Source organism: Vombatus ursinus, unplaced genomic scaffold (assembly GCF_900497805.2).
Source record: "Vombatus ursinus unplaced genomic scaffold, bare-nosed wombat genome assembly UNPS02014812.1, whole genome shotgun sequence".
Classification (NCBI taxonomy): Eukaryota; Metazoa; Chordata; class Mammalia; order Diprotodontia; family Vombatidae; genus Vombatus; species Vombatus ursinus.
In genome coordinates, this window is record NW_020954590.1 from 37,780,339 (window position 1) to 37,798,274 (window position 17,936).

Consider the following 17,936-nt stretch of genomic DNA (forward strand, 5'->3'; position numbering starts at 1 on the left):
TAGAAACCTAAGTCTGGGTGCAAAATCAGAAATAGCATCAGATAAGCTTTCTTTTAACCTTGAAAATGAGACCAGAATTTCTATCGCAAACATGATGTCTGACTCTAAAACTACAGCGACACCAGCGTAAGAACACTTTTATTTGTAATGCATTTTTAAAATATATATGTGTGTGTACGGGTAAATATATATATACACATATACATATATACATACATGTATGTATATATGCATGTGTGTATGTGTGTATATATATATATGTATATGTATATATACATTATATATAATAGTCTTTCCAGCAAGTAGGTGGACTCTGAGTTGTGGGGATTTGGTAAAGGCAGAAATAAAGTGAAATTCATTCACAACTTCTAACCAAAGCAGACCAGATTCTCAGCTTGCTATGCTGCTGACCTTATCGTACCATTTTTTCTCTCCTGTTCAAAGGAAGTATTTTTCTCCCATCTATTATAAATGTTTTAGGAACAGGGGTCACAATGGCTTATTCCTTAGAAATGCTTAGTAATAAAGAGCATCAATGGTTGTAATTCTCTTGATTCATTAATACAAAGCCTCTAAGTTAGAAAACATTAGAAAACAGCCTGATTCTGCCAGTGAAGGTGAGGTTCAAATGACCAAAAGGGACGTAAAGAGGTCCTGTAGGCCAGAGGTGAGGGAAACACTTACAGTGCTGCCCAAACCAGATTAAAATATAATTGGGAAATATTTAACAAAATAAATAAATATACAATAAAGCATAGATAATATTACATTTTAAAACTAAGTCAATATGAAGCCCATGGGGATCATTATATACAGCTTTGTGGCCCCTGTTTCTATTTTGTTTTATGCTGATATAGGCCATACCTTACTGTCTTGTTAGTCATGACAACATATCATCTATCCTACCCAGGACCAAAGGATTATCAGGGAATTGTATTTCTATTCGCACTTGAAATTTTAAAATTAGCTTATCTACACAATTTATTTGAATTTCTGTCTGGAATTAGTTGGCTTAGTAACACTTAGCAGCTATAGAATCCATGGGAATATCAACCTATCAATGATGATTTCTATTGAGGGCATGGATGTGTGAACTTCCTTCATCTTCTGACTAGCCTCTTTTAGGTGGAATAAAGGCTAAACATTACCTCCTTTTTTGTATAGGACTATAAAAGGGATATATCCATATTACCTCAAAGCTCCTAGTGATGCCAATACAAAACCCATAAAGCAGCTTTTAAAAGGTAAGTATCACTTACATGAGATTTTCACAAGTTGTGCCGATATGGTATTTGTTTTACAACTTCGGTACTTAAGTGTTCCTAGCCTCTCTCTGACTCTCTTTCCCAGTAATTTTCATTTATCTGGCACATAGCCTTCATCTTTTTCTCAAGAATGGAAAGCCTTGACTGCCTAACCTCTACAAATCAGAAGGATAAGTTCACCCACCCTTGAAATACTCAAGTCTCGTTTCCTTTCTCCTATTGGCTCTCTCAGGCCAGTGATTGACTTACTCCACACATAATGGCTTAAATTATTGATTTTATCATCTCTTTACCAATTCCCCTTGGTGTCACCTAACAGTTGGATTGGATTTTATTTTATTTTATTTCATATAGTAACTACTTTATACAGATCTTAGAGTGGCCATATATCCCTTACAATAGAGAATAAAATTAACTAGCTACATCATAGGGATTTTTGATGATGGAGGGTCATAGTCCATTCCACCACCAGCCCCCCCCCCCCAAAAAAAAATCCCATGGTATGCCTAGGAATTTTTTTCATAATAATTGCTCATTTACTTGAATGAAGTTCACTTATACCAAATCATGATCATCTCCACCACCATCAGCATAACCACCACCAAATTTGAATGACCTCATACATAGTACTTTGTGAAGCAAGGCAAAGATCTATATGGTCCTTTAACTTCATGGACTTTTGAAAAAAATATATAATTCAGGTCTACATGTTGCCAAACAATTCCTCATTGTCCATAGTTGTTATTTCAAACCTTTTTCATATTCCTCAGTCCCCAGACCTGCCCCTTCCTGTCTCATTCTCAGCAATAGGCCTCACCTCCTACTTGTAATAAAATTAAGACCATTCTAAGTTCTTTCAAATGCATTCCTATCTTAAAATGTCACTGCAGTAAAAACCTTAGTATTTCTTCACCCATTTTTTCCTTTCCGCGGCCTCCCATTGCCAATATTCTTGATCCTATTCTCTCCCACTTTTAGGACTATGTATCGTCAATTAATCTCTTGCTTTTTGCACCTCCAATCTCTACCTCTCTGCTGGTATTCTTCAAACATGAATAGGTAGGTAGGTCCCAATTATCCAAAAAAAAATCTTTTCACTAGAATGTAAATTCTTTGAGAGCAGGAGCTTTTTCTTTTTTTGTTTTTGTATATCCAGCATCTAGAATAGTGCCTAATATGTTTGTTGTTATTCAGTCATTTTTCATTCATGTTTAACTCTTCATGACCCTATTTGGGGTTTTCTTGGCAAAGATGCTGGAGTGGTTTGCCATTTCCTTCTCCAACTCATTTTACAGATGAGGAAACTGAGGCAAACTGTCTTAAGTGACTTGCCCAGGGTCACACAACTAGTAAGTGTCTGAGGCCAAATTTGAACAAAGAAGATATATCTTCCTGACTTCCGACTTGGCACTCTATCCAATATACCACCTAGCTAACCTACCTAAAACATTGTACAAACTTAATAAATGCTTGCTGATTGAATGGCTTATTTTCAATCAGGAGGCCTTACTGAGCTACTAATCTATGTTTCACCTTCCTTTCATTATCTAATTTCTCTTTAAGAAAGAAAAACCTTTTGATTACCTGCCTTTAATTCTGCTATATTCATTCACTCTTTACTTCCCTGGAGTCTGGTTTTTGACCCCATTCCTCTACTGAAACTAATGTTCTAAAAGACTTCCTAGTCATCCAATCCAGTAGCATTTTTCTTAATCTCACTGTTCTTTTCCTCTCTCACATTTGACATTATTGATAATACTTTTTTGAAATTTCATTCTTTTGTTGATTTCCATGATTTTGCACTATTCTGACTTTCCCCTTTTATCTTGGACAGTTTCTTTTCTGTTGCCTTGGCAGAATACTCTTCTCCTTTCCCTTAAATGTGCATACTCCTTAAATGTCTGTTCTTCACCTTTTGGTCCTCTCTTTTCACTCTCTTTGGTGAGAAGAGCACTAGTCTAGGTATAACAAGGGAAATGGAAGGGAAGGGAATGAGTGTTTATATAAGACCTACTATGTTCCAGGAACTGTGCTGAGTGCTTTTACAAATATTATCCCATTTGATCCTGACAACAACCATGTGAAGTAGGAATTAATATATCCTCATTTTATAGTTGAGTAAACTGAGGCAAACAGAATTAAGTGACTTGCTTAGGGTCACTCGGCTACTAAGTGTCTCAGACTGGATTTGAACTGGGATCTTCCTTACTACAGTCCATCACTCTACCCACTGCACCACCAACGGCATCAACAAAGACTAGATTGGAGTCCCAGCTCTACCATTTATGAGCTGAGTAAGCCTGAATAAGTCACTTGACTTCCTAGAGACTTAATTTTCTTATCTGTAAAGTGATAAGACTAGATACTGTTTCAGCTCAAATAATCTATGAAAAAACAAGTCTACAAATCCCTATATAGATTAACTTCCGTGCAGACTTCTAAAACAGTATCTCCTCCTGCAACCTCTCTTCTGAGCTCAAGTTCCATGTTCCCAAGAGTACAATGGACATTTCCACCTGTAACCTTAATTTCAACAGATGAAAAACCAAACTCATCATTTTCCTAACAATGAGAGGTATCCATACACCCAACTACATTTTTCTGACGTCCTTATTTCTGTTATTAATGATAATATCATTCTCTCAGTCATTAAAACTTAAAAACTCAGTGATGTCTTTTACTGCTTCTATCACCTCCATTTAATCCTATCAATTCTTCCTTTGAAATATTTATTACATTGACATTACATTTATTACATTGACATTACATTTATTACGTTGAAAATATGGAGAGTACACAGAAAAGATGATCAGAGAGTGATGAGTCAAAAGACCATACTATACAGGAATTGTTCAAATGAATTAAGGATATTTACCCTGGAGAGGAGAAGCTTTGGGGCAATGGAAGGGTCTTGATAACTGTCTTTGAGTATTTTGGGGGGTCATAGCATGGAAGAGAGATTATATTGCTTTTATTTGGCCCCAGAAAATAGAAATAGAGGAGTTCTGAAAAGTCATCTTCTTTCATTTCACATGTTGAAATTTTACCTGTCCTTCAAGGTCAAACTGTTTCTCTCAATCTCTCACTGATAGCTGCCCTCTATGCCTTTTCTCGTGTTTTCTGCCTCTCATGTAATGGACTGATTGGTCACTCCCAAACTCCATTTCCTTTCTTTAAGGGCCAGTTTAAGTACTATACCTCCTTCATTAAAATATCTCTGTCCTTCTGCCCCACAGGAAGTGATCTCTCCTTTTTCAGATTTTATATAACATTTTTCATGTATTTCTCTTTTGCATTTATCACTGACACTTTAACTAGAGTTATTTATGTTCCATTCTCAATCTTCAAGAATAAGATATTTGTCACAGCTATTTTTGTATCACCAACACCTGACATAGTATAGGTACTTATTAGATTTTTTTTTATTGAACTGAATAGGATTATTTGAAAACTGATTGATGTATGCCAAATTTCTGAGATTCTTGTTTAAACTTAATTGTATTCTTCTTCCTTTCTAGATAATAATTTTAAAGATATCACCATCATTTTGTCCCGAGACAATAGCAGTGTAACTGAGAATGAGTGGTGGGTTCTCAACCAGCTTGGAAACAAGTTACATAACAAAGATACTCAAGGTTTGGAACTGGTGGTATTCAACGACAAAGTTAGCCCTCCCAGTCTTGGATTCCTTGCTGGCTATGGGTAAGGGATAATTTCACCCATGGAAATCTAAAAGTCTACCTTCATGATTTTTAAATTTGGATCACGGAAACATTTTATTTTCAGAGTTATAAAATCATAGAGCTAATAGGGACTTCAGAGTCCATGAAATACAACCTCCTCATTTTATAGATCAAGAGTTTGAGGCACAGAGAGATTTTACCAGTAGTCAAACACTTATTCAGTTATATAGCCAGGACTAGAACTCAAGTCTCTCACTCCTAGTCCAATAGTCTTTCTCCTAAACTACACTGTATTTAAATTTATAAAAATGTTTATGCATTTTATCTCCCTACTTCAGAGCATCTTTTAGAGTATAAAGCACCAGGCAATTATAATCAATTTTGTCCCATAATTCATTACCTGGGTGTTATCTCTACTTAAGCCTACAATACCAATATAACCAGTATTAGTTTTGAAAAATTAAGATCATAAGGCAACTTTGTTGTCAGAATAATATTTATATATGATGTTTGATGTATATTATATTTGTTATATGATATCAATATGCATATATATACACACATATATGCATTGAGTCCTTTTTCATTCATGACCCCATTTGGTGTTTTCTTAGCAAAAAATACTACAGTGTGGTTTGCCATTTTCTTCTCTGGCTCATTTTACAAATGAGGAACTAAGGCAAACGGGGTTAAGTGATTTGCCCAGGGTCACACAGCTAGTCAGGGTCTAAAGTTGGATTTGAATTCAGAGGATGAGTCTTTCTGACTCCTGGCCTAGTATTCAATACTCTGGGCCACTAGCTGCCCATACATACATACATCCATACATATATACATACATACATTCAAATGGTTTAACTCAGATTTCACTAAATTCTGATTTGGGGATTGGAGGTGCCAAATTGACAGGTTATTTAAGCAGCATGTAGCTATAGCCTCTGGTTCCCCCTATATTAACTACAACTTTCCTAAGCTTCATATTCCTCCATTCTACTCCAGCCTTTGGCCAAACTAGATTTCATGCCATAACTATCTCTATTGATTTAAAAAGATGGCCACGTTTTCCCCTGCCTCAAACTTCTATCTTGGAATTACTACTGAAAGTATTGCTAGCTGCCTACACCCAGGGCTGAGGATTTTGTGTGTTTGTGTGTGTGTGTGTGTGTGTGTGTGTGTATGCACCCATTTTCCATACTATAAATAAGATCAAGTTCTTTATAGGTTTATAGGTCTGGGTAAGCTGGTCTATGTTCTCTTTAAAGTCTAGAAGGTACAGTAGAGTTAGGATTTTATTTTTAAAATATTTTTATTTTGTCTGTTATTCTTATCATTTAATGATGTAATTATATATCTATCTCCCATTTCACTTATTTTGAACAATTTCCCTTTTTATTTTCACAGTATTATGGGACTGTATGCTTCTGTTGTCCTCGTGATTGGGAAGTTTGTCCGTGAATTCTTCAGTGGAATCTCACACTCCATAATGTTTGAAGAGCTTCCAAATGTAGATAGAATTTTGAAATTGTGCACCGACATTTTCTTAGTGAGAGAGACGGGGGAACTGGAACTAGAGGAAGACTTATATGCCAAACTGATATTCCTGTATCGCTCACCAGAGACAATGATCAAATGGACTAGGGAAAAAGACAACTGATGCTGTGAGATGCAAAATGCAAATAAAATTGACATTTAATTTTTTTTTAAAAGCACAAAATTCTCAGAAGAACCAAGTGTTTTATAGGCAGGCATTGGTGGCCTCTCCCAGACCTCTTGGAATCCATACCACCTTTCTGACTAAGGGATGATGGTGAAGATTGGTTTTGATGTTTTTAAATTCCACTTCTATCAAACCATGGGAACATGCTTTATAATGTTGTCAGCAGTGTCTGGCATTGTGGCCAAGCAAAAGAGCCATATTTATGAATTCAGAGAGGACCAAGAGGGAAAGGAACAAAAAGAAAAGATGCCCCATGGATGGTTAAACTGGGCCTATAATGGTGACACAGTTTGGGTATACAAAATCCAGCTTTCCATCACTAACTGTGAAGAAGCCATGATGGAAAATCAGGAGACTGCCAGCACACAAGCAGTGGGGTATAGCAACATGAGGCTGAGTCTCTTCGCCCTACCTGCTTCTGGCAAAACAGAGCTATTGACACATTGAGACCTCAAATAGAGAACAAGCCTCATTCTAAGCAAAAAGATAACCTTAGTGATAATCTCTTACTGCCTTATTTTATTTGAAAAAAAAATCATATGAAGAAAGTTTCCATGAAATATCAATGACTTCTCAGGAAAAAAACAAAAAACAAAAACAACAGTGAAACCCATTTTGCTAAGATCCTGCAAATCGCAAACACCAATGACGACGACTGTTTTATGAGGTTATTTGCTTCACACTTACTGCTCCTCATTAGACATAGACATACAGTATAAAACAAGACAGCCCAATTATATAAGGAGCACTTTGACTTTATAAATCTTTAATAACTGAGGTCATAAGCATTTTCCTGCCTTTTCCCCATCCTTTAACATGCTTACCCCCCCATACTCCATTTTGATGATTTAAGGCAATGCTTTTTCCAGTATGTGACATTTTCCTTCCAGTTTTTCAGGTATACCAAAGTGTTTACATATTCCAACTCACATTTTTACATCCAAGACGGGTTTTTTTAAGTTCATAATTATGAAAGAAGTATGTATATGAGCTTGGGGGAAATAAAATGGCCTTTTTCTTAAATTATTATCATTGGTGATACAACCTCTTCATTAAAGAACAATGTAGCATGAAAATTTGTGATTGAAATGTAGTTTTCATTACATGTTAACTTATGGTTTCAAAGACGAATCATTGAGCAAACTGAGGTATGTGAAAAGATTATTCTGAGTAGTTTAGATTTGGGAATGACACAGAAATAAAGCCCATGTTGTATAGTCATTTTAAAGATACTCATTATTCTGCCATTTTGCATGGAATATTTGAAAGGGGTTTGGGGGAAGTGTCTATCCATGGCATATACCCAGGAATGAAGAAACCCCAATGGAGATGAAGAATCAGGTCTTTTCCTCTTCGCTGCTATGTATGAACAATGTAATAGGTTACCACTTAGCAAATATCAAGGTCCTAAATTCCAAAGAGAAAACTATTATAGTGAATATGGAGCTTTAACAGCAGAGTTCAAATAATGTTCAGCGCTTCAAAATAAATATTGCACATTTGTTATTATACTGTGAAAAGTATCACACGTTCAACCCTACACATGGCATCTTGACATAAATTGCATCAAACCACTGTAACAATAAAATTGAATCAGTAAATGGAATCCTCTGGAAGACATTCTGATTTCCCAACAATGTGAAGGATTCTCAATGTGTATGTTTTTGATTATGAGTCCTTTGCTGTGAAAAAAAATCAACCCCGTGAATTTTCAGAGGTTAGATTTCATCTAGGTTAGGAAATAATAGTAGCATCACCACTGGATGTAAGTATCACATGGGTGTATGGGTGTAGCAATTGCTTTATGGTCTTTTATGTGCTGCCCAGACCATGGACAGGGATGACTGTCAACCCAATACCCCAGTTACTTCTGCTAACTGACCCTTCTCTCAAGTTATGTTTTGCCCATCTAGAAATATGATTTATTTGGTATGAGTGCCCATGTCAAGAACCTACTTGGTCACATTACCTTCTTTCCTTCCTAATCTTTTATGTTGCTTTACTTAGCACCTTGCCTCAAGAGTATAACATACAATTCATCATCTTTTTGTTGCAGCCATTTATTTTACATCTGGCATTGATTTCACAAGATTTGGGCACGTGTGCTTTAGTTCTTCATCATGAAACCACATTTCTATCACATTAGATAATAACCACACTTTTGATGAACAGTCCATTTTTCCAAGTCAAGCCTTGATTGTAATGCATAGCTTTTCAATGTGGTTTAAATTAAGTGAGTTTCCAGGCCATTGCATGTTTATCTACATCTCTTGAAAAAAGTTCTTAACTTTGTGACATGTGGCATGGTGCAAGATTGTGTTGTAGTATTCCATCTCCATTTCAGAATTTATGCAGTTCAGGAACAGTTCTGCTTCTTAGTGGGCAGGTAGGTGATGCAGTAGATAGAGCACTGGGCCTAAAGTTGGGGAGAACTGATCTGAAATCTGACCTCAGATATTTACTTGACCCTTAGCAAGTCACTTAACCTGTTCACCTCAGTTTCTTCATCTGTAAAATGGAGATAATAATAACACTTACCTCCCAGGGTTGTTGGGAGGATCAATTAAGATAATAATTATAAAGCACTTAGTGCATTGCTTGGTACACAGTAAGTGCTTTATAAATGTCAGCTATTATTATTTTCCCAATATATTTATTTCATTAAATATTTCTCAATTATATGTAAAATTTTTAACATTCGTTTAAAAAAATTTGAGTTCCAAATACTCTCTTTCCCTCCCTGCCTTCCTCCTCCTTGACAAGGCAAACAATATGATATAGATTATATATGCGAAGTCATGCAAAATATTTTCACATTAGATATGTTGTAAAAGAAAACGCAGACAAAGAAAAACAAGAAAAAGAAAGTAAAAAAAGAAAAAAGGTATGCTTTAATCGGTATTCAATCTCCATCAGTTCTTTTTTTAGGAGATGGATAGCATTTTTCATCATAAGTCCTTCAGATTATTGTCTTGGATCATTTTACTGCTGAGAATAGCTAAGTCATTCACAATTGATCATCGTACAATATTGCTGTTACTGTGTACAAATGTTTTCCTAGCTCTGCTCACTTCACTTTTTATTAGTTCATATAAATCTTCACAGATTTTTCTGAAACCATCGTGCTTGTCATTTCTTATAGCACATAATATTCCATCACAATCATATACCACAACTTGTTCAGCCATTCCCCAATTGATGAGAATCCCCTCAATTTCCAGTTCTTTGCCACCACAAAGAGAGCTACTATAAGGCCGTTTGCTTTTTTTCTCTGATTTCTTTGGGATACAGACCTAGTAGTGGTATTGCTGGATCAAAGGGTATGCACAATTTTATACCCCTTTGTACACTGTTCCAAATTGCTCTCCAGAGTGGATGGATCCATTTACAATTCCACCAACAATGCATTAGTGTCCCAATTTTTCCGTATCCCCTCCAACATTTGTCGTTTTCCTTTTCTGTCATATAAGCCAATCTGATAGGCTAGGTGAGATGGTGCCTCAGTTTTTTCAATTTTCATTTCTCTACTCAATAGTGACTTAGAGCATTTTTTCATATGACTATAGACAGCTTTCATTTCTTTTTCTGAAAACTGCCTGTTCATATCCTTTGACCATTTATCAACTGGGAGTGACTCAGATTCTTAGCTATTATTGTTAATAATAATAATAATATATTTATCAGAGTTCATCATTCCTTCAAAGGAAACAAAATTTCTAGGCCAGCTAAAAGTAAAAAAAAAATCCCCAAAATAGTTTTAGATCAATGTTTTTAGAGTCTAATAAAGATGCCCTGATCTTATAGCCTCACATGGAAATCTATCATTGGTTTAGGTGTGGCCTTAAATAAAAGGCAATTTTCATCAGAAACGATCTTTTCCAATAATAAGTCAGTGTCTTTCCAAGACAATGTTCATATCAATGGTTTGCAGCTGTCTTCTCACTACTCTTCCAACTTCAAGAAGCCTATAAAACATAATAAAGATATCAACAATAACCCCTCCAGATGCCAAATGTCTCTGAAGCTCATTGCTTATTTTTTGATGATTAATTAAACTGTTTTATAGCAAGAGTTCATCAGTTCTTATTTGTTTGTTTTGACAGCACTTTCCTTTGTGTTTTGGTGTGACTGATCCTGTTCCATTGGTGGGCTTGAACAATCTTTGAAATACCCCTGCAGATAGCCACTGCAATATCTCTGACAGACATTGAAACATGATATTTAAGAACCACAACTTTTGCATGTTTCCTTGGTGTAATACTCATTCTTAGAAACCACAGATGTTAAAATACAACAAAAGAGAGCAAAGAAACCTGTATATGGGACAAAACTCTAGCAATCAACTAAGAGAGCACTGGCTAAATGTGCGGAAACCAGTTCAGTGCAGTTTCACATGATCAAGGTCAAATATTCTAAGTCTGTCCATTAGTCCAAGTCAGTGTCATTAGAAGCATCATTGTTGTCACAGAATGAAACCATATCAAAATTATAGATTACCCTAAGCCATTTGCACATTATAGCAATTGAAATTAGAACTTGTAAATATTTGGTCATTTCCCTTCCACATAGCACTATCTCTGTAGCATGCTGCTTAGCATTAGCAAGTGATGTGTAATTCTAGTTAGACTAGTAAAAAAATTATCCTTAAGTATTTATTCCTTTCTAGATTTGTTCAGTCACACACAGAGGTCCAGCTGGACTCAGACCTCCCCTCCCACAACCATTTTGTTTTATAAAAAAAAAATGAAATTTAGTCATCCTGATACTGGATATTTGGTGTTTACCTCCTATGAAACATCTAGACACTGTTTATATTGTCTACGCAATTTAATTAATCTTGGGATACACTGAAGTTAAATGTAAACGAGCCTTCTGTGGTTAGCCAACCGGGCTGTAAAACAGCTGAATCGGCACAATCACACTACGAGCACCTGTCTTTTTCTTTTTCTGTTTTTAAGCTATTTAAACTTGGTGAAGATCTTTCCTTACAGCAACCCCATAAGCCAACCATGCAAGCACTGCTATCCCCATGACTTCATGGAGGAAACTGAGACTTAGGGAGATTAAACGATTTTACATAACCCCTAAATGTGGAAGAGTCGATTCAAATCTATCTGTTCTGAGTAGAAGACCAACACTTTTTCTACCACATCTTTAAAGGGCTATTAACTCCAAGAGTTTTGTTTTTGTTTTTAAATTTTAAGTGCTACAAGACTACTATTATTTAATGTTTCTTCTTTAAGTCATCCCCATATCATGGAAATTAAAGACAACATAATCAAAAGACTTCAGGATCGCTACAAACACTGTCTTTTAACTTTCTCCCATAGGTATTCAGTTTCAATTCTACATGAATTCTCCTTTCGGGAATTCTAAAGAGGGGAAATACCAAAGGAATGGGGAAAATCTCATTTGTAAGTATTACCAAAATAATAATAGATAATATTTATTTAGCATTTTAAGTTTACAAAACATTTCATTTTTTAATTAATTGATGTTTTGTTTTTATATTATAAATGATTACAGATTACCCTCACTACATAAGAGATCTCCTCTAACAAATAAACTAATTATTAAAATTAATAATATAGTGATCTCATCTGAAAGTGCATAGAACATTTCACACCTATAGTACCATCTTCTCCTCTGTATTTTAAAAAAAATTAACAAAAACATATTTTTCTGCCTCTCACCTTTTAACCTACTAGGGAAAAAAGAGAAGAGAAAAACAAATTTATTGTAATAGATATACATAGTCAAGTAAAACAAATTCCCTCAAAGGCTGTATGTATATACATGTATATACGTATATGTGTGTGTGTATATGTATATATACATATATGTGTATATACATTGTGACAATATAATAAATATTATATATGTGTGTAAATGTGTGTGTGTGTGTGTGTGTAACGTGTGTGTGTGTATGTGTAACTCTGTTCCCTAATCCCATCACCTCTATATCATGGATAGATTTCATCACCAGTCCTCCGGAATCACAATGGTCATTGTATTGATCATAGTTATTATAGCTTTCAAATTTTCTTATCTTTATACTATTTTTGTCATTGCATAGATTACTCGCCTGGCTCTGCTCATTTAATTCTTTGTCAGTTTACAAAAGGCCTCAAAATTATTGATTTTTATAATATTGATGTTATAGTATAATTTTTTATTCTAGTTCTGCTTACTTTGCTCTGCATCAGTTCATACAAGTCTTCCCCGTGTCTTTTTGAAATCATCTATTTCCTCATTTCTTATAGCACTTATATAGTTTCCCACCACATCAGTATACCACAACTTATCCAGCCATTCCTCAACTGACAGGCAGCCCTTTCATTTCCAGTTTTTTTGCTACCACAAAAAGCTGCTATAAATATTTGAGTACATGTAAGACCTTTTTCTCTCTTTTTGATCTCTTTTAGGTATAGACACTTTGGAATTATATATAAAATGTTACAAAACAATGTATGCCCTTTGACCCAGAAATACCACTGCTAAGTCTATATGTGAGGCACTTTACATACATTATCTCATTTGATCCTCAAAACAACTCTGTGGCATGAGTACTATTATTAATCTCATTTTACAGATAAGGAAACTGGGGCTGAGGAAAAATAAATGACTTATCCAGGCCCAATACAACTAGCATCTGAGGCCATATTTGAACTCAGGTTTTTTCCTGACTGCAAATCCAAGACAAAATAATAATAATAATAATAATATGCTTTAAGATTTGCAGTGTACTTCACATGTTATCTTTTTCGCTAACTATAAGGTACTATTATGCCCAATATGCCACAAAAGATGAAACAACAGAGCTTACTTTGTTCAATGACCTTCTGATTATTAATAACAAGGAAGGTATGAAATTAAAAGACTCATTCCCACTGCAGGTTTTTGTTACTGTTAGGAAAGAAGTTGTGTGCAGAATCCAAATTGAAGGATTTCCTCTAAATTGTGAGCTCCATCAGATGCTCCTGTTTGCTAACATGGTTCTGACTACCTTAAGCCCCTAGTCATTGCACCTCTTAAGTGAAATCCACAACCACGCAAAAGAAATCAGCCTTACAATCTGCACAAGAAAAAAACAAAAAGTTGAAGAAAGTAGATTGTTCAGATTGTGGCATGTAAATTGATGGCCTACCCCAGGTGGAGCACCTGTTGTCTTAAGGCCACATGTGGCCTTCTGGGTCCTCGAGTGCAGCCCTTTGACTGAATGCAAACTTCCCAGAACAAAACTATTTGACTAAGTCCAAACTTCACAGAACAAATCATCTTAATAAAAGAATTTGTCCTGTGAAGTTTGGATTTGGTCAGAGGGCTGTACTAGAGGGCCACATGTGGCCTTGAGGCTGCAGATTCCCCAGCCCTGGCCCTACCCATACAGCATGTCCATGAGTACCTTCATCTTTCACAGACAGTACAAATGAATAATGAGCTAGGCCCAGATTAAAACAGGAAGGAGAGATGTCCTTTGGGAAACTACATAGTTTTTTGTTTGTTTGTTTGTTTGTTTGTTTTTTATGACTCCAGGGTTTTCTTCTGAAACAAAGGCCCATCATTTTAACAATAATATTTCCTTGGTGATGTAGGCTGATACTCATGGAACACTAGAGTTTCCATAGAGTTGAATCTGAGGATCAACCAAAGGGCAATGGAGAGATACATTCCTGGGAGTTCTTAGCAAAAATAATTTCCAACCACAACTCATAGAAACATAGATCCTCAGAGACTGTCTAGAATTATTTTACAGACAAGGAAATGGAGGCCTAGGGATATTAAGTGACTTGCCCACAATCACATAGGTAGTAAGAGCCAAAGGTGGGATTTGACCTCAAATTCTCTGATTCCAGTCAGTGCTCTTCCTATTATTCCACTATACCACTCTGCCTCAGTCCATCCTACAAAACCAAATAGAGGGAAAGAGTTGTTTAAAAAAAGCTCATCTGTGCAAACAGGGGAGCCATCCATGTGCTCAGTACAATACAAATTACTTCATATATTTGGCACAGAGGAGAATTGGATTCCTCCACTCCCATCACCATTGCAATTATAGAATCTCCAGCTCTCCCTGGAATGTTAGGTTGTAAATCTGGGATGAAGCAGATGTGAAGCTAAGTGGGACACAGGAGATAGTAGATGGAAATGGTGGTTTTGCTTTCTTTCTCCAATAAACTTAGCACCCTGGGCAGATTTAGACTTTGAGGAAAAATGGGATGAACCCAAGGTCTCATCCTATTTTCCCATCATTGATATTCATGTCAAACTCTCCCTCTCCAATATATCACTCCCATCATCACCACCCCTACATATCCAGAAATGTGTAACTGGTTTCAACTTATCAAGCTATAATGCACATTCATTCCTTTATCCACATGTGTTATTGATGAAAAGAGTGAAGTAGTCCATGAAATATCTAGTCTAGAAAACCCCCATAAACTTAAACACATCAACCGAGCACAAATTTCATCTATCTTGAGCCTGGAAAGACAGAGAGAGGCTTAGGGAATAGAAAACTACAGTTGGGGTCAATAAATGTTCAAATTCTGCCTCAAATATTTACTAATAATGACCTAAGCAAGTCATTTAACCTTTCTGACCTTCAGTTTCCTCATCTGTAAAATGAGGATAATAACACTTTAACTGGGTTGTTGTGCTTTGCTAATCTTAAGGTCCTTTATAATTGGTCTGTTTGTCCATATTCCTTTGAATACCTTTCCTAAGCTTTGGCTCGTGGTTACTCCCTTACTCTCACTCTTCTTAGTGTCTGACTCTAATTATCATTGTTTATGGATCTGGCACAGAGTAAGAATTCAATAAATATTTGTAAATTGACAAGCTGCCTTACTGAACCTCCGTTTCATTCTCATATGTATTACATCAAATGTGTAGTCATTGCATATTTGTGCTCATGCCTTATTTCCCTCCTTGCTTAAGTTCCATAAGGGCTGAGGAAGCAAAATTTGTATGGACTCCAGCACCTAGTTGAGTGGTGCTTCATGCAGTAGTGCTTAGTAATCATATGTAGTAAATATGGAAGGAAGGAAGGAAGGAAGAAAGGAAGGAAGGAAGGAAGGAAGGAAGGAAGGAAGGAAGGAAGGAAGGGAGGGAGGGAGGGAAAGAAGGAAGAACATATGATGAAGGGTAGTGAGCAGTAGACAGCTGAGAGAAGATGGTCTGTCCCATGTGACTTTCCCCAATTCAAGATTCTTTTGCAGACACAGCATACTAGCTGGGGCCAAGGATTCACATAAGTACTGCTTGGTCCCCAGCTGGTTGAATAGTAACTAGAAAATAGAAAAAGAAAAAGTAATTAGCAACTATAGAAATTCAGTCAAACTGAGAAGTGAGACCTTATCCATGCCACCACAATTAGGAGACTGTTCTTTCCCAACTCTTTTCTTCCCCTCTCCATTACAGCAATATCACAAAATGATGTCTTCATTGAGTGTTCCAGGCCAGAAGCTGGTAGGAGTGAGGAGAGCCCTGGGAATGGAGTGGAAGTGGGGATAAGAGTGGTGAAGAGAATAGCTTTGTTGAGTCCTACAGAAAGTCCCATCTTTGAGGGTAGGGGTGGTGAGAAGGGAACAGCAATCCAACCACAGGTGAGATTACTCCGGGAAAGGAACTGACTGGTCCCTCAGAGATACCTACTGATGTCCCTATAAGGGTTGAGATGCCTGGGAGAAGACACTGTCCTTAAGAAGAGTTCAATGTCAATAGAACCAGAGGGTGGGGCCAGGTAAGGACACTGAAATCATAGCACCCATCACAAGGATACTGGAAGTGGAGCAAAGCAAAAGATCAGGATCTCAAGCCAGGAGAGCATCACTGCATGCACCAAAGAATCAAATTAGCAGTCTTTGTGAGGTGCTGAGATGGTGGGATCCATATGGTTATAAAGAAAATGTGCACCCTGGATTTTGGAGGTATGGATCAAAGCACAGATGACCTTACCCTAGTTGCTGCTCTGGGACTTCAATGGAAGGTATGAAGGAGATAGAAAACTAAAGTCTCAAAAGGGTCAATTGTCTGGGGCAAACATTTCTGGAACTGAAGGCTTTTGTGGGCCTAGAATTCTTGATCCTTCAGAAATGTGAACTAAACTCCATTAAGATCCCAAGAAGGTACACATTAATCCCAGTGTATCACTTTTCCTATGGAAGATTTCTTTGGATGATTTTTTTATGTAAGTGCTAAATTACAATGAAGTTATATACTAGACTAACATATTTAGTTTGAGCTAATATTTCCCACAAAGTTATCAAATGAAAGGGCCTCCAAATAATTGAAATGACTGACCCAAGATCACATTGCCATATTAGTTAGAGGGAAGTATGGGTCTACAAGCAATGAAGCAAGGTTCAGGTCCTTGCTCTAACCAGATAGTTAGCTGCAGGAAAATCACTGAATTTCAGCTAGCTCATCTGTAAGATTGATACAAAAATTTGTGTTTTACCTACCTTTTAAAAGTGTTTTATAAACCATAAAATGATAAACAGTAAGTTGTAATAATGATTAGAATGCAGATCACTGTTTTCTTTTGTGGTGGGAGTTGACTGAGTTTTTGGTGTTTGGTGTTTAAGAATTTTTGAAGCCTTGTAAAAGTCAATTTTACTGGGTTCCAAAAACTGAAAACTATTTAACTATAGCAAATAGACACACACATAAAACCAGTCCAATTTGTTCTTGTCCTATCTGTCCATAGGCTTCCAGGCCCACAGCATTGTAAGAGTTAGATTTATGCATAGGCAATCGATTAAGCAACAAGTATTTATTAGGCACCTACCAGGCACTGTAGACAGTTGGTCAATGGGCAAAGCAAGCAACAGCTTATAGCTCCCTAAATCCCCCCAAATCTTCTACCCTTTAGCTACCCTCTAGAATGTACTACTCTATGCTCCAATCAAAATGTAGTCATTACTACTCCCTCCCACCCATTTCCAGGACTCACCCACCATGATGCCTTTGTGCTATTCATATACTGAAATGGAGGAGTGTATATAGCAATTGCTTTTGTTCTGGACAAAAACTCTGAAAGTCTTCCCCTCCCTGACTGATTCTTTTGTCAAAGCAAAGTAAGCCATATTTTACCTCAGATTCTTACCTAGCCTTTAACTGCTGAATGGGTGTTACCTCAGACAAAATGAGACCTGGGAAAGACCTTAGCTTAAAAAGGCCAAGGCCACTGCATCCTGGGCCATCACCAGTCGTCTTGACCCGTGTCTTACCGTTGGACTCCAATAACTCTGGAGGAAAGAGTGGCAC

General features: G+C 36.5%; 1 protein-coding gene across 4 annotated transcripts in view; it reads left to right on the plus strand.

Annotated features, from left to right (window-relative positions):
* LOC114054137 (piezo-type mechanosensitive ion channel component 2) overlaps window positions 1-8,614 on the plus strand; it is a 527,965-nt gene extending 519,351 nt beyond the window's left edge. For 3 of the 4 annotated variants that reach the window (XM_027877280.1, XM_027877282.1, XM_027877281.1), the window contains 4 exons: window positions 4-126; window positions 1,165-1,244; window positions 4,784-4,967; window positions 6,350-8,614. In XM_027877280.1, the coding sequence (XP_027733081.1) occupies window positions 4-126; window positions 1,165-1,244; window positions 4,784-4,967; window positions 6,350-6,602 (640 nt within the window). In that variant the 3' untranslated portion in view covers window positions 6,603-8,614. Of the gene's footprint in view, window positions 1-3; window positions 127-1,164; window positions 1,245-4,783; window positions 4,968-6,349 lie in introns of those variants that run through there. The other variant, XM_027877283.1, reaches the window with a different exon arrangement.
* The last annotated feature ends 9,322 nt before the right edge of the window (window positions 8,615-17,936 follow it).